The sequence below is a fragment of the Parasteatoda tepidariorum genome, chromosome 3 (assembly GCF_982258835.1).
Source record: "Parasteatoda tepidariorum strain Cologne lab strain chromosome 3, Ptep-v5.0, whole genome shotgun sequence".
Lineage (NCBI taxonomy): Eukaryota > Metazoa > Arthropoda > Arachnida > Araneae > Theridiidae > Parasteatoda > Parasteatoda tepidariorum.
In genome coordinates this window covers 17,096,191-17,122,438 of record NC_141757.1, presented here as the reverse complement: position 1 = coordinate 17,122,438, position 26,248 = coordinate 17,096,191, and the positions used below count along the sequence as shown (strand labels likewise).

Below are 26,248 nucleotides of genomic sequence, written 5' to 3'. Positions count from 1 at the left end.
AAATTTTAATGCTACACACTATTTTCTCATTCAATAACATAGAGAAACTAGCTTTTTTGATACAGGAAAGCCAGCTTCTGAGACTAACGCTCAGAGAGTCAACAAACATAAATTAAATATCTTAGAAACATTTTTAAAACTATAAATTAAATTATATTTATTAATGATATGGTAGTGAAATTTTTTGAGCTAGACGTTAATGCTTTAGTTGAATATTATTAAGTAGCTATTTAAAAAGCAACAATATTAGACATTTTCAAAACTTTTATTTAATTTTAGCACTTTCAACACGGCAATGACACACCTTTGAGCTCCCCTGCAGCACTAAAATTGAAACAAAAAGCAAATTCCTAAAAACTTGTTCATTTAACTTTAAAAAATAATAATCAATTGCAATTAATAACCATATTCACTAATAAAACAGTAGAACATATATTCCTGGAAAACGAGCAATGTTGTTTGTAGCAATGAAAGAGTTAAGCAATAACACTGAGAATATGATACTTTAACTTAAGTTATTCTTTCTTAAATACAATTTGCATAACTTTTTTTAAATCGATTTTAAAAGTTAATTTTTCAATTTCAAGAGGATAATACTAAGATAAAACAAAATTGTTCAGGTACCTACTAAATTTTATTAAGAATTTTTAATATGTTTGACATAATTATTGGATTTCTGCTTTCTACAAAAATTTATTTTAGCAAATGAAATTTACATTGTTCCCTTTAAACAAACATTTTTGCAAAGAAATTACAATACCAATTACAATGTTTAACAAGAAAATAAAATTTAAAACAAATAATAACATTATTTTTTAAACATAGTAATGTAAAAATATGGATTGTAATAATGATAGTATAATGGAATACCATTTCTGAAGAGCCAGTTTTTAAGGCTTCCGTTAGTATTTGTCGAAGATGCAAGATATCTTTTTCCATTTGATCATTTTTAGTAGCAGCATCTTCAATTTTCTATGACACAAGAAAAAACTTTTAAATTATAGAAATCAGCATTTTTAAATGAGAATAAATGAGAAAATAATTTTAATTCTTACCTTGGCACTGGTGCTCAGTAGACGTTTCACACGCACCAATTCTTTCTCAATCATTTTCTGTTGCTTCTTCAATTTCTGCAATTCAGATGGCCTGTCTTGATGATCTAATATTTTGTTACGCATTCCTGATAGAGTACACTCTAGCATTTCCTAGATAAATAGAGATATAAAAAGAAATTTAAAAAATTGTATGGCAGTGAAATACAATTCATGATTGATATTTCACTCAGAAAATTTGTGTAAAACTTACATAGTTTCAGATAAACATGATAGTCAACCATATTTAGAATATTAAATGAATATTAATAAAAAAAATTATTTAATAATTCCTATCATTTTATGCTTTGTAACTTAACACCTCCGTTTCTAGACCTAGATTATAACTGAAGTATCTTTTCACTAACTGTGTAATAATAAAAACAAAATTTTTGTTAACTTAAAAATATATCCATGTCTTTCCCTTCTATAAAAATGTTTTATTTAAATTATAAAATATAATAAAGCATTAATTTCAAGTTAAATACAGAAAAAAATAATACAAATAAAATTTTAAAACAATACACTGTAATATATCACCAACGAAATTCTAAAATGTTATATCTATCACGTATTTTGGAATTGATATGCACATCAGTAACTAATTAAAGTATAAATGAGTCTAACTAATTGCAAAACACATTATCGTATGAAGTGGAAACATCAAACTTAAGGATAATAAAATTTGCACTAAATTTATAGCAAAGAAAACATATAAATATCAAACAGAGTTAAAAGACATATCAAACTTTATGAAATTAAATTGTCCTTTAGATTAAATAATCTGGGGGAAGATATTATGCATAAAATTACATTTTATGTAAAGCTCTGAAAATATTTGGAATTCATTGTCTAGAAAATGTACAATATTATAGTACTCTCTATTATTTATTTTTTGGTTGCCTCGAATTAGAAATTAAATATGTTTTCAAAATAATTTAAAGTTTTAGCACTACATTACAATTTTAAGTAATGTAGCATTTGAAAAAAGTTTAAAAAAAGATATACATTAATATAATTTTGATCTAATGGTCAGATTTTCCTTCTTTTAGGTCAAGGATTGCAACAACAACAAAGGAAAAAAAAAAAGATACAGATAAAAATAAAAAGTTTTTTTTTTCATGGGTTAGAAAAAATTAGGAAGAATATTTTTATAAGCAAACTTTTTAGTTCATGATGTTTATGTTTATAGGTTGCTTAATGGAAACTGCACTTGATGCACTTAAACTTTTCAGAAGAGATTCAACTTATTACTAATAGATAAACAGGTCAGAAAATATATAGCATTTTAAAATGTTAAATTTATCCCGAAATAAAAAAGTAAATATTAATACAAATATTCGTATAGAAATATCAGTTCAATCAACAAGACTTATAACTTAACAAAAATTAAATAGTGAATGCCTCGATAATAAACAACAGTGAAAACGCCATCTAACCTCATCTTTACCAATCTATGCACTTAAAATTGCTTTTGATGCAGTTTTAAATATTTTGAAAAGGACCAGAAAGAAAATTTTTAGCATTGGAGCCATTTTTCGACATCCTTGAAAATATAATTAAATTGGAAAATGTTAAAAAAAATATAAAAAAATGGAGAATTTGAATAGCGCCATGACAGTCCTCTATCTACACTGTAATCTCATAACTCAAGTAAATTAATTACATTTTCGGAAACAAGAAAATTGCATACCAATAAAATATAACTTTAAAAAAATATTAGATTATAGCTCACCTTATCCTGATGTAAAGATGATATACTATTTGTTTCATACCGAAGCCCTTTATCAAGACTATATATTTCACTAATACGCTTCTGAAATTAGAATTAAAAAATTTCCATTAATATACACAAAGTTAGCATATTTACACTACAAACATAAATAAAATTTAAATTTTACAAAATTATTATGGTAGCAATAAAAACATTAACAAATTATCATAGTTATTTCCAGTTTTACTAACCATTTATTCAGTGTTTGGATTTTTGTAGTTATTTACATCTACAATTGTTTAATTGCAAATGTAGTTAACTATAGCTACTTTTTTTTAAAAATGCATTGACTACAAACTACTTTTGAAATTTTGTCACTACTTCACTATTTTCAGGAGACAAACCTAATTTGCACCCATGTTCAAAATGGTTCTGAATAAAAAATTGCCTTATATAAACATGAGGAATTATTAAGAAATATTTATTCATGTTCATATGAGCCAGCTTGTTATTCTGTATTATTTTAAATTTGTTTATGAATTTGTTCTATCAGCCTTCAACATTTTGTGTCTTTCTCTATAGTGAATATTTCATTTCAGGAATACTAGGAAATAAAAGTTTGCAATTTTGTAAAAACTATGACCTTTTTATAATTTAAGAAATAAAGTACATTGACAAGCACAGGGAAAATATGTTCCCATCCATTGAAATAACATCTATGTTTACAAGTGTACATTAGCGTTTGAAGGTATGACCCCAATGATAAGCTTTTAATTGTAATGTCATAAAGGCTGTCTCATCAGATCCACTAACAGGCCCATGAAGATTTTTTCCAATCAGAATCAAAAAATTAATTGCATTTGAACCTTGTTTCTTAACTCAACTAACAGTAACAGTTAGCCAGAAATCGCTATAAGATACCGTTCTTTTTACTACGCATTACTCAGCACGACCTTACCTTTTTTAGAAAGTAGCACAATACACTACAAACTACGAAAAAAAGTAGCAATTACAGTAGTTTTACTACTTGCAGTGAGCTATATCGCACTACTGCTTTTACTTTATTCTTTTCTGCAATGACTAGTTAATTCACCAATAACATCATTAAATTCTTTAAGATAAATCCCATGCTATAATTGATTTAATTTAAATCATCACAAATTAAAAATATAGATAGTATTGTACGGACTTTGATACAAATCATGAGTAGTGTTGGGGGAGAGGAACAGTGGGTGTATGTCGCCCTAGAAGTCTCAAAAAATCGCCCTCACTATTTTAGATCTATTAATCATTATCAATTTAAATTCACCACAGTTGAAAAATAAGAAAGTGATAAAAATAACTGTTTTTTGCAGATATTTAGCAAATATAAGAAACATTTTTTCACATGTGTGAAATTTAGAGAATTGTTATGACTGAGTATTTCAATTCAACCTTCCCTGAAAACTGGACACCAGCGATACAAATCTTTTGACATAAAACAGAATAAATATTGATATATATATTTATTTATTATCATTATTTTTTGTTTTACATCTTTTATAAATTAGAATTTTGGAAAGCCTGGCACATGAATAATGAGAATTGATTTTTTAAAATTTTATTTAATAAAACTGTTATAACATATTTACCTGCAAATTACTTTCTTCTGCAAGGAGTTGGCTCAAAATATTTGACTCTGGCACATGATATGAACTGTTAGTTGTTTGAGAAGGTGGTGCTGTTTCTTCTTCTTGAGAAGTATCCTAAAATACAGAAATGAACAAAATAATTAAATACAGTCAAAATTCTATTACTTCAATGATAAAAACTTGATTCTTCAATAATTTGAAGTTATTTTAAATCCTGGTAAAAGAAATCTAACTTTAGCTTTAATTTTTTGCATTGCTCAAAGTTAAAAAAAAAAAATTTTTTTTTTGATAATTCTGAAACCTTTTTGGTTCCCTGAACATTAAAACTCATCAAGTAGGTTCAATTTTACTTATTTATTTTTCTTTTAAAAAAGCTTTGTTGAAAAATAAATCTCAGCCAACTAAGGTTTAAAAAAAATCACTAACTTTGATAGGAAAATTCCTCTAAATTTTATTATATTTTTATAGAAAGAAAAATCAATTACCACCAAATTTGACATCTCTTATATCCCTCTTTCAAAAATTTTGAAAGAAAAAGATAAAGGCAGGGGTACCAATTTTTCTAACCAGATATCAATAATCAGAAATACAATAAGACAAAAACATATACAGTTAGAGTTTAAAAATCCAAATTAGAGCAATTTTAAGCAACATATATTACTTAATTTCATATAGGCATATAATATTTATATAATTATGCAATAAATTACTATTCAATTAAAAAAGTAATATTTAAAGATATAAGTACTAAATTAAAAATTATACAACACTGAAATGCATAACTTTGTTATAAAATGATAAAATTAAATTAATTGCTTGAAATCTATGTTCTGCTTTTGATTAAATTAGAACAAGCCTTTATTGATTTTTATCACCTGGTATTTGAAGCACCAAAAATTTTTGCTCACACCATTGCAGATTTGAGTTTATTTTCCTTTGCTCTTCTCTAAAGAGAGAAGATTAAGTTTCAAAATTTCATAACTCTTAGAAGTCAAGAGAAGATAAAAAACTTATTTTAAACAGATTATTACGGAAACTTTAAAAAAAACATAATTTAATATCACTCAACAATAAGACAGATATCCTGACCTTGGAAATAGTAATAATTACGGATAAATCGCAATAGTTAGCAACACAGCAAAGATAAAAACTAATAGAGTTATTTTTGCCTGTTTTCATGCTAAAAAAGCTCATTTTAGTCAGTTTTAAAATTAGCTCAGCTTTTGGTTATTGGCAACATTTTAGGTTTCTGATGACAATTCAATTTTTGAAGTTTTCCTGTACATAAATGTAAAATTAGTGTTTGTTTTACACCAAGAAAGAAAGTTATCATTTAATCAACAATTTTAATTTCTTCTCTTTCATTTCTTTTATTTTAGAGCTATTATTCAATCTTTTACTTGACCATAATATTTTTATGGTCAATTAATTCAATTCGTAAATGTTATGGTTTAATTTCAATTCAATTCCTAAAAATTCAAAACATATACACAGTAAATTCCTTTGTTTAAATTTCTTAAAAGTGCACAATTACAATATTTAAGCAAACTTTAAAACAATAATTAAATGACTGTAAATGAGTTAATAAAAAAGTGTTTCAACTTGCCAACAAAGGAAGAGAAAAACTTCTTCTGTTGCTGCTGCCATATAAACTTCCAAGTTTCACCATATTATCAACCAATGAGACTAAAGGCTGAGTGACATCATACTGATTTTCTAACATTTGAATCTGCTTTTGAAGATCTTTACTGTTATGAAAAGTAGGTTGATATGAGCTAGAATTTAAAAAAATAAATAAATTATTTCATAAAATACAAAAGCCAAGGCACAGAAAAGTATTTTTAAATTTTATCAAGAGAATGAATGAAATTTTCAACAGCATTCTAATAATGTATTGATTGTGTCACATGCAAAGTGATTATGAATAATGTATCTATTATGTCTTATTATTTGGATTTAAGTGTAGATAGTTGTTTGTTTATACTATTATCTTTACAAAATAAAAATAAATAATGAATACACAGGCATACTTATAAACACATGCAGAAACAAAATATCAAATATGGTAAGTAAGGTAAAGCATTCGTGCAACAGCCATCAGTCAATCAAGAGGGTCAAGAATTTTAGGCTACAATTCGGGACCAACGACTAGATGTAGTCAACAATGAGCAATGTAGTAATCATTGTGCAGTTACTTCTTTACTTCACAGACAAGCTGATAACTATCAGTTTGAATTTGAGTAAGCTAAGATATTGCAAGGGATAGTCCAACAAAGCAATAGCTCTAATTAGTGCCTAACTCTAATGCTCCATCAAAAGCAATATTGTCAAAAATATACACATAGAAAAAAACCAACAAGATTTAAAGGCCTTCTATGACAGATAACTTTAAGATTTCAAATAATATGTTCATATTTTTTTTAAAATACAAACTTTCTTCATTACACAACTTCTTAATTATTTTCCTACACATTTTAAACTAAAAAACGCATTTCAGTTCCTTGTGGTCAGCATATCAATTGTTAAATAACATGAACATTTCTTTTTGATATTTCAAGAGGCAAACAAAAAGTAATAATATGAAATAAATACTTAGGCATTTCTTGAAAATGTTTGATTTGCTTCTCCAATTTCTCCTTTGCCCTGAGTATCTTAGTTTGATTTCTTCTCAGTTGAATCAGCAATAAAACTAATTCTTCATGCTAAGAAATAAATATTATAAATATATATATAAACTTATATTTTTATGTAAGATAATTACATAGTTTGTCTAAAAAAATAATGTCACTCAGTCAAATGTTGCTGTCGTTTGACAAGTGCTGAAAAGTACAAGTTAAATGGGACCAAAGGCATGGAGCACAGCTCTGGCCACTCATAGAGGGGTTTGCCATTGCCTCAAGAGTATTCAGTCAAATAAAAAGCATGAATTGATCCAATAAGTAGAGCACTTAAAATAGTTTCTTCCTGGATTTATAATTTTTTTTAATGAGATTACATGGCACCATAGTAGGCCTTTTCTAAAATGTTCTTTAGAACCTTGGTGCAAGCTTTTTGACTATACCAACTGTCCTAAAATGATGGGAGTTTTTAGAGACTGGAATACAAATTCTGGGGCTATATCAGTACTTTAGGGGTGTTAGGGATATATCAGCATAATTTAATCAGTCCATATAGAAGGTGGATTGGCATGATTGTTTTCATCCTGAAGTTTCCTATCATCTGCAATTATGCGGAATGTCTGTTGGTTTTGCCATTAAATAAAAGTTCAAATAATAGTCTGAGTTTAAAAAAGCAGCTGCGCATCTCAAATTTTCATTGCAGGTTTCATACCTGACCTTTTTATAGCCTCTAAGAAATGCTTTGTGCCATCAGTAGACTAGGCTTTTTGATAAAGAACCATCACAAAATGCCATTTTTATCATGGAAAAAGTTTACAATACAAAAATTGCCAAGTTTCACACAGATTAAATGGCCATCCATCAGGACATGACCACTAATAGGGGAGTTATGAGTGTCACAAAAATGTCTTTTCATGGACAGTTGGAGATAACTGAGAGACCACAATCATAAAAGGTGACCGCCCCATTAACCAATTACAACCAGTTTAGGGGTACAGGAAAAAGCATAACTTTTACAGTGACATTACTTTGTGGATACACTATGTAAAACAAATATTCTTCATAATTAAATTTAATTTTATTAATTAAAAAGGATATAACATTTAAGTGAATAACTACCGTTTTTCCAAGGAGATCTCCGGCTGAAACACTCAAACGTTTTCCCTTGCACATCAAACCCTCAGATTGCTGCACGAGCTTACGAACATGAGCTGGCTGAAAAAGTCAAACTTATATCAAGAAAAAAATTTAAATCATAAAAGAACTATGCTACGTTTGAATGAATGAAAAATAATATTTTTTATAAACAGGATAAATATTAAAAAAATAATTGTATTACCTCTTTTTTGTAGATTTCAGATGACACACTCTTAGACAATTCAGCAATTTTAGCTCTAGTATTGAGATTATACATTGGGTTGTCAGAATCCAAAGAAGCTATAAGCACAATAAACATTTTTTAAAAAAACGATATAGACTGATTAAAAAAATTTATAAAAATGTTGGATCAAAGAAAGCTTTATAAAAACCAAAAATTTCACAAGATTTTCACTGAATAGAACCGAAATATCTTCAATTCAATTAAATAAAAAAACTTCAGATAAGTTTAATACAGATAATTAAAACAAAAAGTACATAAATAAATCTTTGCACATAAAAAAGCAATCTAAAAACTTAATTTATGATTATTACATATAGATATTTTTAGGTAAGAATTTAATAATAATTTCTTTGTAATTTGTAGTACATGTGATGCTAATTCTATAATTTTCTAACACGGGGATAAAACTTTCTGTCACTTTAATTAATTTAATCTATAACAATTCTCTATTACTTAAATTTTTTATACATTTATATATAACTTAGTACGAGTAGCATAATAAAAGCAACATTAAATTTTTTAAATATTAAAAATTTGAGTTGTTAAAATACTTGAAAAAAAATCAACAAAAATTAATTAGCTCTTGATGACACAACAATTTCAAGTAGGGGAGAAAGGGCTATTTTGGACATGGACATTTTTTACAAATTTGTCATAACCCATATTCTAAAACTACCGTAATTTTAAAACTCATTACGTATAATTTTGAACAATAAGATGGAGGATAATAAGTTGGAAAAAAGTGGATAAACTTTGTTGAATAGACTGATTTGACACTTTCTTGTGTAGGCTACGATTTTAGTATTAAAATATTACATTCTCCAAATATCAGTTAATATATCATGGTAAATCCGAATGTCTTTTGAAAATGTTTCTCAAAAATATATTTAAAGAATGAAATTATTTAGTCACAGTCTGCATATTTTTACTAATCCTTCAAAGAAACGTTGGTAATCCTTAATGGATTAGGAAAGTATTCGAATGTTCTTAAATTTTTGAAAAGTATCTACACTTTTGTATTAAATTTATTTGTGGTAGAATGATCTTGTTCAAGGATTCTTAAGGAAATATAAAGAACAATATAAAAAGCACTTTACTATTATCAGAAAACAACAAGCGTGACTTTTTCAACATATTTTTTTGGTTGAGATACGCTTTAGATAGCTTATTTCTACTGCACTGACAAGCACAGAACAAGTTTTAAATTGAATCAATTTTAATCAATGAAATGGACTAGGACAAGGAGTATAAGGCATAGCACTATTTCTCTCATTAGAGCAATATAAACAACTCACAAAATGAAAGATGGTACCATTTGCTAATGTCCTTTTTTAGTTTAATGTATACATATGAAAACTTAATTTTCTATTTTAATTTTTCTACATTGAATTACATTCTTTTAACAAACCTGATAAAATAGCTCGTTTTAATTTGAAAGAAAAAAAACTTTAAAACGTGAATTAATATGAAAGTCTGATGCTTAATTTTTAACTTGAGAGTGAAACCAATATTTGTAAAGGCATATCATTTTAAAAAAAGTCATTCAGATTTAAAAAATAAATAACTTTATGCCCATTTCAATGTGTTACTTTATGCCCAATTCTGGTTAATTGAAACTATACTGAGCAAAAGTCAAAATCCAACTAGGTAAAAACCATATAATTAATAACATATTATCGTTTTTTGTTGTTGTTGAAATTCTGAAAATATGTTATTGAAATATAAAAAAAGAAATTTAAAAGTTGTAATTGCACCTTAAAAACCTTTTTCTTTCTTTCAAATTTCTACTAAAGTATTCACAGCATAATTACGCAACTGCACTAAAGTGTACATCAGTGTTGCTAATCTACCATATCTTATATAAGAAATTTGATAAGTAAGTAAAAAAAGTTAATCAAGATGTCTACTTTTAAGTCACAGCCAAAAATAACTTCCTTCTTTATTGTTTTTCTTAAAGTCTCATTTTGTTTGATCTTGCCTAATTAAGTTTTGAATTTCTGTAGCTGATTACATAACAATTCAAACATTGACAAAGTTGTTCTTGCACTAAGCCATAATCAAAATTAAAAAAAAAGAGATTATATAGAACAATAAAGATAAAGTCAACAAAAAGATGAATAATTGATGATATTTTTTGTAAGTTTGCTTTAAAATTATAAAACAAAGTTAAAGGCTTAGTATACATTTATTTATGTGTATTACTTTAATAGTTCAAAATTTGCAACAAAAATTTAATTTATTTAAGTTTTATAATCTGGTTGAGACAAATTAAATAAGTTCAATTAAATGAATAAAAATACAAATATTATTGTCAAAATGCACAATAATGAGGATAACAGATTTGTTGTCTTTTATAACAAATCAGAATGCTACACAGACAAAATATCTTTGAATAAATTAAAGAAAATAATAATGAATATCAATTATTTAAATAATTAAATACTATTCCTGATTTTCTCAATGTATTTATCATTTGATTTAGTAATTATTTTGATTATTAATCCCTCAAAACTAGTACTAGTGTATTTAAACCAATCAAAAGATAATGTACTGCAGTTATTTTTTTACAAACCACCAAAAGTAAAAATTTTAAATTATACACCGGAAATGTTTCCTGTATTTTTAATAATGAAATTATTATTCTATAATATGTGAGGAAATAAGAAAGATTTAACATTCTTTTGATAAAAAGAAACTCCATATAATTTAGATAAATTGTTTTAAATTACATTTAATACTTTTCAAAATATAAAAAGAAATTAAAAATTAAACAAAAAAATTCACTTAATTTTTTTTTATTATTATTAATAAAATTATTTGGAAAATCATTTGCAACGAAAAGTGAAGATTAAGGTAAGATAAAATTTTACATCAATTATTGTATTCTTTTGGTAACTAAACATTTGTCTAATGGATTACCAACACCAGAAAGTTTTGTAAATTCGAGATTTATAAAGTGAGTAATATGGGTGATATGTACAGCTGTATGTGTGTTACTTTTTGAAATTTGCTGTAATAGTCATCTAACAGTTGAATGTTTAGTTCAACAAAAATTAATATATTTTGAATATTGAAATATCCAGAGAAGACACAACTAAAAGTGTGGTGAACAAATGCAAAATTAGTACTTTCTGTCCACCTAAGAAAGGTGGAATGACAAAATACGTATGCAAGTACTGCAACACTGTTATTTATGGAGAACACACTTTTAACATCTGCTAAGAATGCCAACAATAATTTTTACCGTATTTTAATTTTTTAATTGAAATATTATAATACTTTTTTGTAAGTTATGCTAATTTGTTTGAAATAAATGAAGGAAATATAAAAAATATACTTGTTTTTAATTCATTGTCTATTAGTCGAATGATTAGCTACAGATTAATAAATTTAGAATATTTCTTTGTAAACCAAACTCCATTTTCCATTAAGACTTATACGATAAAAATAATAAAAAATAGAATACAAATAATGACATGTATTTTAGTAAATCTAAAATTCACTTCTCTAATAGTAAATTATTATTTTGGAATAAGATCTACTAAATCACATTGCTTTTTGCTTAAAAAAAAGGGTATTAAAAAAAAAAAAACATTCAAATATACAAGTCTTTTGGTGATGATAAAATTAAAATTTAAAAAAAATTAAACTATAAGTTAATTTAAAAAAAAAAATAAAGCCTGAAAATGAAGAATAAAATTAAAAACACAGGAACTGAGTCAGATCTGTTAAATTTCTTCTATCACAAGAGGAATAAGCAACAAATTAAATAATTAAATTGCTTTTTGTTAAAAAAAAAGAGGGTTTATTTTTAAAAAAAATACAATAAAATATACAAGTCTTTTGGTGATGATAAAATTAAAATTAAAAAAAAAATATAAAACTATAAGTTAATTTTAAAAAAAAATAATAAAACCTGAAAATGAAGAATAAAATTAAAAACACAGTAACTGAGTCAGATCTATTGAATTACCTTCATCACATGAGGAAGAAGCACCCGATGAACTATCTGAATATTTATCAATGTGTTTTCCATAATTTTCAATATTTGAAGTTTCTTGGGGAACTTTAATATTACAACCTTGTGTTTCTTTAATATCTGTGTGTCCAGATTTGTTAGAAGTGCTAAAAGGGCATTGGGACAACACATCCTGATCAGTGATCAGAGGATTTTTAATAATAGCAGTTTGTAATTTCTTACTTTTAGGAAATACTTTTTGTTCATTTCCTCCGCCCATAGCACACTGTCCTAAAAAATTAGCCTCACAGCAATTGGTTTCATTTTGATTTTGCACCAATGGCACACTTATCTCAGACACAGAATTGGTCATTTTGGTCACCGGAGTGCAAAATTGCCGTTGGGGAAAGGAAGAAGTGTCCTGAGAGCTGACCTGTATAACACGAGAAGACTCGTCATCTTGTGCCAAAACTGAAGATGATTGAGGATTTTCCTGAGATCTACGTGAAGATAAATTAAAGTATTCAATGTTCTCATAAACATGTTCTTCATTTTCTTGAGCAATGTCATGTGTTAATTCAGGGGCACTCGGTAATCCCTCGAGCGAGTGGGACAACCGCTTCTGAAGTTTTAATTTTGGTTGAAAAACCAGGTTTTCATAGACTGGTTCACCTGACTGAGAGGTACCAGCATTCAACTCAGGCGTAGAAGCCCTATGTTTGAAATAAGACATCGGATTGCTAGATCTAGTTTTCTCTAAAGTATGACCTGCTTCGTATTTATTTTTTTCAGCATCCAAGTATTTAGATTTTGAGCTTTGTAGAATGTCTAATGAGCATCTTAAATTACTTTTGGCTCCATCGCCTTTCCAGTACTTTATCTGAGCCTTGTTATTGAAAGAATCTCTACAGTCAGGAGCCAGGTGTAAATCGATTTTGTTTACTTTTTTACCTATGTCTCCTTTGCATGATGAGACGTTTGTGGCATACACGTTGTTTAAAACTGCAGCGTTCTTTTTCGGAGGACTAGCTTTATCATTTTGTGGCATGTCATTTTTCTTCAAAAATTGTAAATGACTAGGAAGGAAACCAATCCCATTGGCGAAGTACAAGTCAGAATAATAATAAGGAGCTGAATTTGGCGATTTAGTTGGGGACTCTTTATCGTTTGGCACTTTTTCCTGAACTTGAATTTCAGGAACAACATCAGGTCTATAGGACGGAACGGTTTGAGCTAAATTTATAGAACCAGATGGATTGACATCAAATCTAGAGACATAGGCAACATTCTCAGACAACGAGTCCCCATCGACAGGATAAGATTCTACAGAAATAGTATCGGCAGGTATGCTTACATTGACATCAAGCAGCTTTGGTGACTTAGTTGAATCTTTCCTTTCTAGAATTTTGCAAATTTCTGACTCTTCAAGATTGAATGGCACGGGAAATATTTTAGGTGCTTCAGGTTTTTTACCTTTTGTGTAAACACGCAATTTTTGAGTTTGATAAGTTTTTTCTAGATCACTAGAAATAATTTTATTGTCATATTCAGATGAAGACAAAATGGAAGCGTTATCTGAAGTTGAACAAATGGCTGATAGTAATGGTTTCACCTCACTCACTTTAGATCTTGATTGGTGAAAATAATCAGGAATTTCATAATGATGAGAAGAATGAGAGTCAGTTAATCTAGGAAGATCTTCAAGATTGGCGGCAATTATTTCAGAATCAAATGATGAATTGCAATCTAGTTTTGCAGGTTTATGTTCACTGTTAGAAAAGTGATCTAATATAGAGGACTGATACCGAGCTCCACAAACAGAATCAAAATCTCTACTCGCTTCATCATCAGCATCAGAAGCATCACTATCTTTCATTTCTTGAAGCTGGAGAAGATCAGGTACAGAAACACTCAAAGTAGGTTGTTCATAATGGTGAGGTACTGACAAGGAATTAACATCTCTCTCCAGCAAATTGCTATCCATTTTAGACACATTACTTCGACCTACTGAGGTAACATTTGAGCAAGACAAACTGCTCATCAGAACAGAGTTTGTTTCTTGGACGGATCTGTGGGAAAATTCATTTCTCAAGCTTCGTACAGATCCAGAAGGAAAACGGTGGAAAGGTTTTTCATAAATGTTTTCTGTTAATGAATCCTCTGAACTGCTAGATTTCATTTGATACTGCATCTGCCTCATTTTTTGTTTCTCATAAACATCGTGAAGAAAGCTTGAAGGGGGTGCAAAAGGTTCATTATATAGATGCTCTTCTTCATGTAAGCTTTTTTTGAATTTTTCATTTGATAATGATGGTGGATATTTAAAACCACTCATTGTTACATATTCAGGCTCATCATTAGCAACATTTTTGTTGAAAGATTTTAGACCATCCATGGGCAAATATTCAACCTCATCTGAGTTTCTGACATTTGAGTCGGTAGAAGACTTAAAGATAGGTAATTCAATGGATTCATAAGAATGTTTTCTTTTAGAATTATTTAATTCTTTGGGAGTTTTAGAATTATTTTTGTTCTGACATTCTGATTCATTCAAGGAATGAAAATATTCTTTCATTGCACTAGATATAGGAGCTGTCTCTTTTGATGGAGCTTTAAAATGTTCCTTACCGGCTTCAGCAGTTTTTCTTAAGTCAGCAAGTACAGACGATAGTGGGGAAAGAAGAATAGGTGCTGACTTCATAGTCAAGTCATCAGAACTTTCATCAGTGTCACCGCGTACCATAGCTTCTGAATCACTATAAAGGATACGCCGATTGGTTTTTTGGCGGCTCGTTTTGTGCCGATTTCTCTTACCGACGCTTCTACAAGAAATCTTCTCTTTACGAGAATCAGAAATGGGCAACGAATTCGTTTTCTGCCCAAGTATGACATTTTTTTTAGAATAGTCCACAGTTTCAAACTTTTTTATGCGATCTTGAACAATGTTTGGAGGTGGAGCTTCTCTTTTTCGTAAAAGTTGTCCTCTCATTTCTTCATAGCTCATTTTTTTATCTGCTTCTTTTTTCAGGCTGTTATTCTGTGCATCATCAGCACCCAAAATACTTGTCTCAGACATTTCATGAGGTTGTCTTCCTATATTAAAAGATTCACCCTCCATTGTTGCACTTATATGATTCATTTCTTTTTTAAAAGAATTGTCATATGAGATATATTTGTTGCTTTCAAGAATGTCTGGCTTTTTCTTTTGGGGAGATTTATTTGGAGTAACTTGAATAGGAATGCCGATATCTTTATCCAAATTCACAAAATTTGGCCCACTTTTATCCTCAATCGATACATTTGCATAAGCAGATTCTTTTTTAGATCTCTCAACACTAATTTTATTTGCCCTTGCTTTAAGTTTTGCACGTGTTGATGCATAAAATATTTGAGAAGCCCTATAATAATCTTCTCGCTTAATATCACACTCTAAATCACTGTCATATGTATCTTTGCTAGTTATGCTGGTTAAGGTTTGATTGTGAGCGCTGTCATCATCTATCCATTGCTCTTCAGAGGGATATCCTTTATAAAGATTTTCTGCAGCTTTAACTTTCCCAGATTCAATTTGATTTCCTTTAGATACATGTGGTGCATTTTTGCTAATTTTTGATGCTTGTTCTAATGGCTTTAATACGGCCCGATTGATTTCAAAAGATTCATTAAGAGGGACAGCTTCATGAACAAAGCTGGTATTTTGTTCATTATAAAACGGGCCAATATTAACATAATCTGGCGATGATGTTTGATATCTGTCAGTCAGGTTGTTTTCAGCAAAATTGTGAGATTCATTTTCAATAGTTTCAGTCCTCTCATCAGGATTCAAATGTCGTCCAACATCTTGGGATAAAATGAAAAAGGTATTTTAGATCGCAGAATTCAATTTAAAAGTTTTGTTTATATGTTTCATCCAACACCATATTTAATAAAATGACATGCCTTGGATAGAAATGTTGGAAAGAGCTTGAATTAATGAAGCTTTTTGTTAGTGAAACACAGTTAGTCAGCTGTTAAATCGACATGTTGCCTTTTATTTTTTAAATGACATTTTGTTTGCCATTTTAACATTTTGGCACAATATACCAGAGCTTGTACCAGCAGTTAGTAGGCATCACAACAATGGATTAAATAAAGTTTTATGATGAGGTTCTTTTAATATTATTTCAATTTCATGCACAGGGTATTAAATAATAAACTTTGAACTGTTAGAAATTATAGATTAAAAAATACACAGTTTTACAAAAAATTTATTGTTACTTGAAATAAAAATATCCATCACCAAAAAAAAAGGAAAGGTTGAAAAGGGAACAAAAAGCACACACATTATTTGAAATACACATCAAAACTATATATTAGGCTACTTAAATATATTTAAAATAATAAATCAGGAATGCCAGAGCATTAAATGCAATGGATCTCCATATGACTTTCAGAAAAGTCAATTATATACTATATATTTAAAAAAAATTTTTTTTTTAATCGTACAGCTTTTGGTATTCTAATATTATTTAATCATAAATTAGAAAAATAAACAAAAATATTGACATTTAACATAAAGTAACTAAGACAAGAAACAATTTTCTCCTAAAATCTAATACAATATTAATTTATTTTTATGTTAAAAACCTGTATATTACATGGTTTTTTTTTACAGTTGAATTTCGTTTTAACTCATAATTTCTACATGCCATTGTCATTTATTTTTGCTGTTGTTTTAATGGCATATAATAAGTAACATTGCTTTAAATTTTTAAAAAAAATATCATAAAAAATTATAACTGTAACATTATAAAACATTGGACAAATTAAGAAACTTGCAAATGTAATTTAGTAGTAATTTAAAAAGGAAATATTATTAAAAATTAGAGCAATAACTTTTGATGGATTTCTACTCTAGCAAACTAAATAAATTTAAGAGAACAAGTTGCATAATCTTTGCATGTTGTATCAAAACATCTTTTAAACAGATAAGTGCACAAAAGCATTCTTTTTTAATTAAATATAACTAATTTTAAAGAAAATGAAATAATGACTTAAAATTATAAAATTTTATTTTGGGAATAAAGAATGGGAATGTAATTTATTTACCTTCATCATCAGATGAATAAGTGGTTACTTTCTTTTTACAAATGGAAGGCTTAGATTCTAAAATAGATAAAATTAAATTTATTTACACAATGAATAAACATAAAGTTTTAAATCTGTCATTGTAAATTGTAAAGCTAAAACAAAGAAATATTGCTGACATCAGGGAAATTTTGAACACAGATTACTCTTAATTAAAAATCTTTTAAAGTCCTATATTTTTACAGAGATTAAAATAAGATTTATAAAATAATAAGAACAACTGAAACAGAAAATATTTAATTTGAAAATGCTATAAGAGTAAAAGAAATTTCATTTTCTGCAGGTATACCAGGGGTGATTGTGAGTCCAACTCCAAAATCTGGAAAATTGGAGTAAAATCTTTAAAGACGCATAATGTCTTTATAAATTTAATATTTTCAAAACATTGATATATAAATAAATTACATACAGCATAATTTAAATGAATAATTACGTATAAGTTTATTTTTATCTTTAATCATGTTTATTACTCTACCAGAAAAGATTATTTACAAATGAAAGATGCCAAGAGTTTTAATACATAAGTTTAGAAACAAGAAAAATTTAACAAGAATTTTTATACATAAATGTGATCGATGATTTCTTGAAACTTCTGGACATAAGATTTCTGGAAACTTCTGGAGAGCAGTAAGGGAAATATCCGGAATTTTTCCAGAGCATAATCACCTCTGGTATACTCAATAATGTCAAATATTTTTCCACCCTCATACTTAAAATTTGTGAAAGGGTGTTAATGTTCACCACATTAATTTAATATATTGATTATATTTTACTAATAAAATACCTAATAAACAATGAGCCATTATCTCTCTTACCCAAATGTCATATGCATGTCATTCTGAGTAAATATTTCAGCCAAAAATAGTTTTTTTTCTTTCCAAAAACTACCTCGTTTTTTTTTTTAAACAATGAAATAGTAACTCAAGAATTTTAATGAACATTAAAATTTTATACATGCTACAGCAATTCTATAAAAAAATGAACTTTTACAATTTAATGAACTATTACATTAGATTAAAAATAGCTTTTTTAAAAACACATTTAATAATTTCACCTTAACATTGTAACTCGTTTGTTGTTTCAAAATGTAATTCCTTATTAAATTCCCAAACGAAATCAAGAGCAAATCTAAAAATTTAAGATTCTCGTAAAATTTTAAACAGTTTAATTTTTCTTAATAAGAAGTCAATACAGTCAAATCGTGTTACATCGTTTTTGCATCTTTTGTTTTTCTGAATGTATTATCTTATTTTAACACCTCTGCCACAAAAACTATTATAAAGTTAATATAGTAATTTCACAGAAAAACGCTGCCCTGAAAGTTTGTCAAAAAAGGGAAAGTTTTTCATCGGAAAGGCCACACCAAAATTTTACTGTGAGATCGATGGCGGAGTAAATGCATCTGTTTCAAATAACAAGTTATATAGAAAATAAATTATTAAACATTAAAATAATTACTGAATATACAATAAATAAATGTATACAAACTTACTTAAAACCAGAAATTATGTATTTCAATAATTTTCTTCATAACTTTTCAAAATTGTATGGTGTACAATTGTGGGCAATTTAAATGCAACACAATGGTCAACACACTACATTATAAAAATATAAATTTAAAATACTCAACCTAAACCTAACCTAAACATAATAAAAATATCAAAATACATTAAAAATAATCTTACTAGAAGCATAATTGTACCATACAGAACAATTCCGATCGCATCTAGTCTTTTTTATCGTAATTTGATTTGAAATAATTGAATATAATAAAATCAAAAAAATAAACAGTTAAAAATTACTTTTCATATATTTTCAACTTGTTATTTAATATTTTGATTCCCAGATTCATTGTTTTCATATCTATTGTTCTCAACAGAGTACTATGAGAAAAAAATTACGTAGATTTAAGATTTTTTTCTTCAAAATAATAATAATTTGTGAACAACCTGTCAGTTTACAGTTAAAAAAATTTTGCAATCATTGAATCATTAATTGGATTTTAATCAATTTAAATAAACTGTACAAATCAAACGATTAAAATTTATCGATCCAATATACAAGATTTAATTTCATCTTCTAAAAATTTTAAAGAAGCATAAGAATCCACATCCACCCTTATAAATCATTATTTGGTTTAGAATCAATTAAAATAAACCATAGAAATAAATAAATTCACCATTCTCTCTTATAAAATTTTAACCAGATAAGAGAATTTAATTAAACTTTTCTTCTTTATAACATTATTCAAGAATTCTAAAAATTTTGAAATGGCAAATTTGATTTAATAAATAAGATATTTCAATCACTTTTGCACACTTTGTGGATGGTCAACCAATCCAACATATCATATTTTGCAATTCTTAATTAAGTCTTATAATGGTATTTAAGAAGAAAAAATTGCAATAAAGTAGCATGTTTGAATTAAAAACAATAGCTGTTAACAAACATCAATGAATTTAAAATATACATCAGGGATGCACAAGCTATAGCTCGCGGGCGAAACTTGATCCCCTTTGGTTTATAAGTAGCCCCCCCCCCCCGATCAGTTTTAAATATTAATAAAAATTTATAAAATCTTAATAATATAAAAAAAATATACAGATGTAAAAATAAAGAGAGAGGTCTTTTCCCAGATACCACTGTATTAAAAAGACTCATTGTTTTAATGCAAGCCTAAACTTGATTGTAAGTCTTTTGAATTTGAAATTTTATTTATGATCATGACTTCAGTGCTTGAAGGGAATTGCAATTTCTTAAAAATTTTGCACACATGTTCGTATATACATGTTATTTTCAATGAGAATGCAAATACTCCTGCAATTTTTATGATTAATACCTTGTGTTGACCCCTAACATGGCATTTTTTAGTTTTTGTGACCTTCTAAAAAAAAGTTTATGCATCCCTAATACACGTAAATAAAAAATAAACTAACCTTTTGATTCTGTTTTATATGATGCTTCAGAATATTTAATTTTTGAGGAATATTCATTGGAACATTGGAAATTGGACTCCTGACTTTCATTACCAATGCTGCTAACATTCGGAAGAGTACTAAAAGAATGCATTTGAGGTGGATAATGACAGGTTTGAAGGTTCTTAGAAATCTCATCATCATTAGGGGAATTATCATTGTAAGAAAACAGAATTTCATTGTTCTCAGAATCGACACAATAAAGAAGGTTTTCATTTCGCAGTTTCTGGGAAGACTCGGGGACACTTTGGGTCGGGGCCTGCTCGAAATGTTCAGAAAGTCTGGTATTGTTTTTGGCTGGATAGACGTCATTGTCATTATAGGGCTGCTGATATGAGTCGCCGTACTGTAACATATTCTGAGAATTGTATGAAGAATCAGGATTATGACTATAACTGTAATTAGGGGAATGGTGAACATGGGTTTCAGATTCAAGAACTACGGGATTTTGTAAGGGCTTTTTGACACTAGTTTCAACCTTGTATGTTTTCATGGGAGAAGACATCGGAGAGCTTGTTTCGGAAGAATTTGAATGCAAATAATTTCTTTTAGAGAGAGGAGATTGCAACATTCTCTGTTTCCATTCCATTAATCGTTGCATGGATTCTTGAGAATTTTTTGGCTTCTGTTCCTTTTCCATTGAATCAAAGTTTCCTTTTTGTGACATTGGTGCACTTTGATATTTGTCATATGAATTATTCTTTGACGTTGATGCATAACAAGGAGAAACAGAATCATTTGTTAAAAACCCAGAATTACTCACATAATGGATATTCAATTTTTGGTCATTGCCTTTTCTTTGCTTTGAGCCATAATGCTTGTTACTTTTGCTAAGATTTTTGTTCAGGTACAAATTATCAGCTTGCATTCTGACGGCCTCACGATAATCGTCGAAATTGCCCTCATCCGAATCCACATAATGATTATAGTACTCCAAGCTTGACTTAGGTCTTCGAGGTTGCGCATTCCCAGTGTATTGGGCAACATCTGGCATCATTTGGCATTCAGCCTCCCTCTCTAAGAAATCGGCCGATCGTGGCCTCGGTGGTTGGCTGTGATGAAGGTCTGATGTTTCAAGATGCATATTTTGGGGATGATTTTCAATGTATTGCATAGATTTCGGATCCTGCCTAGATGGATCATTTTCAATGTCGTGAAAGCTATTTTGGCTCGGAAAGTAGCCCATAGCCTGATGGTAATCGGAATGCACGCCACCAGGATAATACATTGTACTTGCAGGCATATAATTTTCATGGTCTCTTGAATCCGAATAATCATGAGGGTAAGGAGCAAAACTATCAGAATTAAGACGTCTAGGTTTAGGTGGAGCATTCGCGTACAGAGGTTGCCGCCTGGGAGGTTCGTCTTGTACGGAAGGTGTTTTGTATTGAACATTTTTATAAGTATCAGGATATTTATCATCGCTACTGAGATAAACTTCTCCCATTCGATCACCATAACTGTTGGATCTTTGTTTTAGTGGTTCAGAGTTAAAGTGTGAATCATGAGCTGTGGTTAATTTTTGGCTTGTGTATCTTCTAGAACGATGAGATTTGAAACCACAATCTTCATCATCATTACTTGCTGAACTAAATGTTGCATCATAATTTTCAGACCTGTAAATTTAAATTCAGAAACATTATTATTAAATAGAAGAATAGTTATAAGCAAATTAATAAAGTATAAGAATTTTATGAAATAAACATGAACGAACAAAAATTTTATCAGTAAAACTTAATTTAAACAAAAAATGAAAGATCTCTACTCTTCTAAATTGATGTAGAGCAGTGAAGTAGTTCATGTAGAGTTCATGTAGGAAGATAAACTATCACAGCATGCAGTAAAATATAATACAGTCAAACACCGCTATAGTGAACATGGTTTATAGTGAACTTCCGGTTATAATGAACGAAATGTTCGGTCCTGTGCCTTGCTATACACGGATAATGTTATTTTTAGTGGATATAGTGAACCAAAAAAGTGAGGAAGTTGGATATAATGAACTTTTTTCTGTCTTCGACTGATTTCTTTCAATTTTTTTAAAAATAATTTTGAAATGTCTACTTCAAAATAAATACATATACCGATTTTCAAAACCATCTAAAGGGGAATGTAGCGATAAGCATTTTTTCTTGTTTGCTTCTTTTCTCTCACTTTCCCATTCCTAAACAAACCAATAGATGTTTTCAACCCAGGCAGACGATGCACCTGTAAGGTGTCAGTGGGATCAATATGCATTTTCTGTCAGAGGGAATAAGTAATTATTCATTATTGGTCAAAGGGTTGGACACAAATATGTGTTGATAAGGCCCTCATCTCAACTCCTTTTTGCTCTCAGTTTAGTTTAAAAAAAATCCAGCAAACAAGTGTCTAAAATTTAACTATGGCGAGCAGCATACGTAAAACCTTCTTTATTGAAGATAAAATGGGCATAATCAGAAAAATTTGAAATGGATGCAATCAAGTTAATATTTGTAAGGAAATATAAACTATTCAAATCTGCACTTTGTAGCCTATGGAAAGATTACTATTTTTTTTTTTTGCACGTAAGATGTAGAGTCATGAAAAATAACAAATTTTTTGCTACGGCATAATATTTTCCAGTCATTTATTTGAATAATCTGTAATAAAAGGGAGGAGTTTGGGGACCATTAGTTAAATTGCCTGTGTAACGGATATAGTGAACCCCCGGTTATAGTGAACCGAAATTTTGGTCCCTTGAAGGTTCACTATAGCGGAGTTTGACTGTATATCTCTTTGAAATCCTAAAAGTAAGATATCAAAGAAGATAAAATACTAATAAGATGAATGACTCCTATGGAAGCTTAATTAACATCCGGGGTCTGTCCAGACATTTTCTGGAAGGTCCTGTTTTTGTAAAATAGTGAATAAACTACTCATAAGTTGTGAATCTAAAATTAGTGTTAAGTCATGTTCTTTCAACCAAGGTCCTACTTAGGTGAATTTGTACAAATAGGTCCTGTGATTGCGAAAATCGTAAAAATCACTTTCAAGGAGTTATTTGAATTGTAAATAGGTTCATGATTATACTTAACACTGCGAAATTATTATAATAATAATAAAATTAAAAAAACTAAAAAATAAATGCCAATTGCTGCTCTTAAATTAGAGATGCAATATACAAATATTCGGCATTCAGCCAATACTGCTGAAATGCCGAATATTCATTTTGGACGAATATTGAAAACAAAATCACTTACATTTTTAATAATTTAAATTTATACATTTTAAAAAACACAACTTAGAGACGGCTTTAAATGTGTTACATATTAAGTAAATTTGTAATAACATTTCATTTTAAAAACATTGATATAAAATAATATTCCATTAATTAATTTTATGAATAAATATAAATTATTAAATTATTTATCGAAAAGAAAACAAAAATGATTACTTATTTAATATTAAAAAGAATGCACAGAGTGAAAAAGAGAACCACTCTGAATATCTCTTGATGTAATGATCGGATATTTATATTCTATGACTCAATCTTAATGGCTCGAGGGGATGAATTCTAACATGCTAATTAATAAGAGCAGACAATATTTTAATTCAAGAAATCAGACAGAAAAATGTAAAATTAACATTAAGGGTTTTAATCTCCCCTGACCAAACTATTATTACCATATTTCAAGATTGTGGCTACCCCCTATTTTTTGGGGATCAGAAATCCAAATCCATCAAAAAGAAAAAAAAGAAAAAATGTTCATTAAGAGAAGGTATGATTTTGTGTCTGACTTGGTAACTTAAAATATCATCTGCACTTATTGATTAGTATATTTGAGGTTACCCCCCTTGAACCACTACGATTGAGTCCTAGAATGTAAAGATTCGATCACTAGATCAAAAGTTCTTCAGGGTGGTTCATTTTTTTTTTTTTTTTGTTGGCACACTGTCCACATATAATCTTGTAGAAATAGAAATAATTTCTAAGAATACTGCTTCTGGAATTTATAAATTTTATATTTGATTTTGAAAGGGTTAAGCTACAAAAAATAAATAAAATAATATCGAGATAGATAACTTTGCGAAATCAAGGGAATAAATAGAACACGACCAGTTTTTTCCTGTTTGCAGTGTATTCTATTTTCTTGCTACATGCAAAAGGAGGGCAAAGACTTCACAAAAACTTTTCAGTTCTTTTAGATTTGTTTTCCTTTTTTTTTTTCCTGGGAAAGGTTAATTGATTTACAAAACATTCATTATAAAGATAAACAAATTTTAGAACGGTCAAAATAAAAGATAAAATATTTTGTGAAAGCTCCGTTAATGGACCGGAATTTCCTCTAAACAGACCCATATCTAATCATATAATTCATTTATGTTGATGAAGAGTATTTTACTTTATGCTTTATGAAAATACATATTTAAATATAATATCACAACATCTCCTAATTAAGTTGTAAAGTACAGATAATTCTTATATTGCAATTAATAACAATCCTGATACTTTTTTTTAAAAAAAAATTGAGAGACAAAAATAAGCAAATCTAATACTCATTATGTAATTTTAAAAGTTCAAATATAATATTTTTTTAAATTATAAAATGCATAACTAATGTTAAAAAACAACATTAAAATAAAAGTTTTGTGTAATTTCAAGATACAAAAGACAACATAAAAAAACAAACATTAACATGTGTTCATTAACAAATTTCTTAGTTTTTATTAACTATATCAGATATAAAATCAAGAATTGTAGTTCTTAAGAATTTTGTAAAAATAACATAAAAAAATTATTAACATTTTATAATAGTTTATATTTGTAATATCAGTCATGTAAAAATTATAATTTTCACCATTTCCCACATTCTATATATATCATTTAATGTGTACCCCGTTATAACGGGGGCCCTTTCAGTGGCCCCCGTTATTTTGAAGTTTTTTATTTTTTATAAATTTTTAAAAAAATAATCCCAATATTGCTTATAGATGAGGTAGAATTTCAAAATAAAAATATGATGATATGATGAAAAATATGATGATAATCTCTTTTCTATGTAATATCAGTATCTTTTTATAGTTTTATTCTAAATAAAATATATATAATTTTTATTTCTTTTTCCTATCTGCATAATATTATTAGTCTATTAAAAAAATACCACATAATTTATAAAAAGAAAATTAAATATATGTCAATGAAAAAAAGTTTAAAAATAAGTAAATCTATCAAAATGTAATATCATTCACCATGGAATCTCCCTTTTGGTCATTCTAGTGTTGAAAACATTTATGTCTCAACTCAGCTATGAAGTCAAAAGAAAAAAGAATGATTAAATTTCAATAGAGTAAAAATGATAAAATATCTTGCCTGACAAATTTTTGCATAATTGAAGCAAGCGATATAGCATTCATCCACCTTTTCATACTATCCATTTCCTCAGCAGCAAAATAATAGGTTTTCATATTTTGATGTTCTGCCTAGAAACAAGAAAATTATTGGCACGCATGCTAAAAAACTATTATTTTACGTGTTTCGACAATTGTTTTATGTGTTATCTAATTATTTCTTTTAAAAAAATTTAATATTTTTTTTATAATGTCAAATCTGAACAAGGTCTGCAAAATCAATTTTGGATAAGGGGAAAAAAATTAAAAATATGTTAGGGTCTAACATTAACATAAACCTGTAATTTTAAAAAGACAGGATATGTTAAGATTTTATCTGAGACTAAAATGAAGAGTCTGTAACTGAACTTTTTACTTGAATATGGATAATAAAAATTCAAATG

General features: G+C 28.1%; 1 protein-coding gene across 1 annotated transcript in view; it reads right to left on the bottom strand.

Annotated features, from left to right (window-relative positions):
* The window catches only part of LOC107436237 (uncharacterized), a 46,895-nt gene that overhangs the window by 14,991 nt on the left and 5,656 nt on the right, over nucleotides 1-26,248 (bottom strand). Inside the window, exons 5-16 of the mRNA XM_043051047.3 lie at nucleotides 25,828-25,937; nucleotides 20,457-22,111; nucleotides 17,482-17,538; nucleotides 12,409-16,233; nucleotides 8,394-8,491; nucleotides 8,174-8,269; nucleotides 7,029-7,138; nucleotides 6,043-6,211; nucleotides 4,437-4,550; nucleotides 2,827-2,907; nucleotides 1,056-1,205; nucleotides 871-972 (exon numbers count right to left, since the gene is read on the bottom strand). Coding sequence (XP_042906981.2) covers nucleotides 871-972; nucleotides 1,056-1,205; nucleotides 2,827-2,907; nucleotides 4,437-4,550; nucleotides 6,043-6,211; nucleotides 7,029-7,138; nucleotides 8,174-8,269; nucleotides 8,394-8,491; nucleotides 12,409-16,233; nucleotides 17,482-17,538; nucleotides 20,457-22,111; nucleotides 25,828-25,937 — 6,567 coding nt within the window. The remainder of the gene's footprint in view (nucleotides 1-870; nucleotides 973-1,055; nucleotides 1,206-2,826; nucleotides 2,908-4,436; nucleotides 4,551-6,042; nucleotides 6,212-7,028; nucleotides 7,139-8,173; nucleotides 8,270-8,393; nucleotides 8,492-12,408; nucleotides 16,234-17,481; nucleotides 17,539-20,456; nucleotides 22,112-25,827; nucleotides 25,938-26,248) is intronic.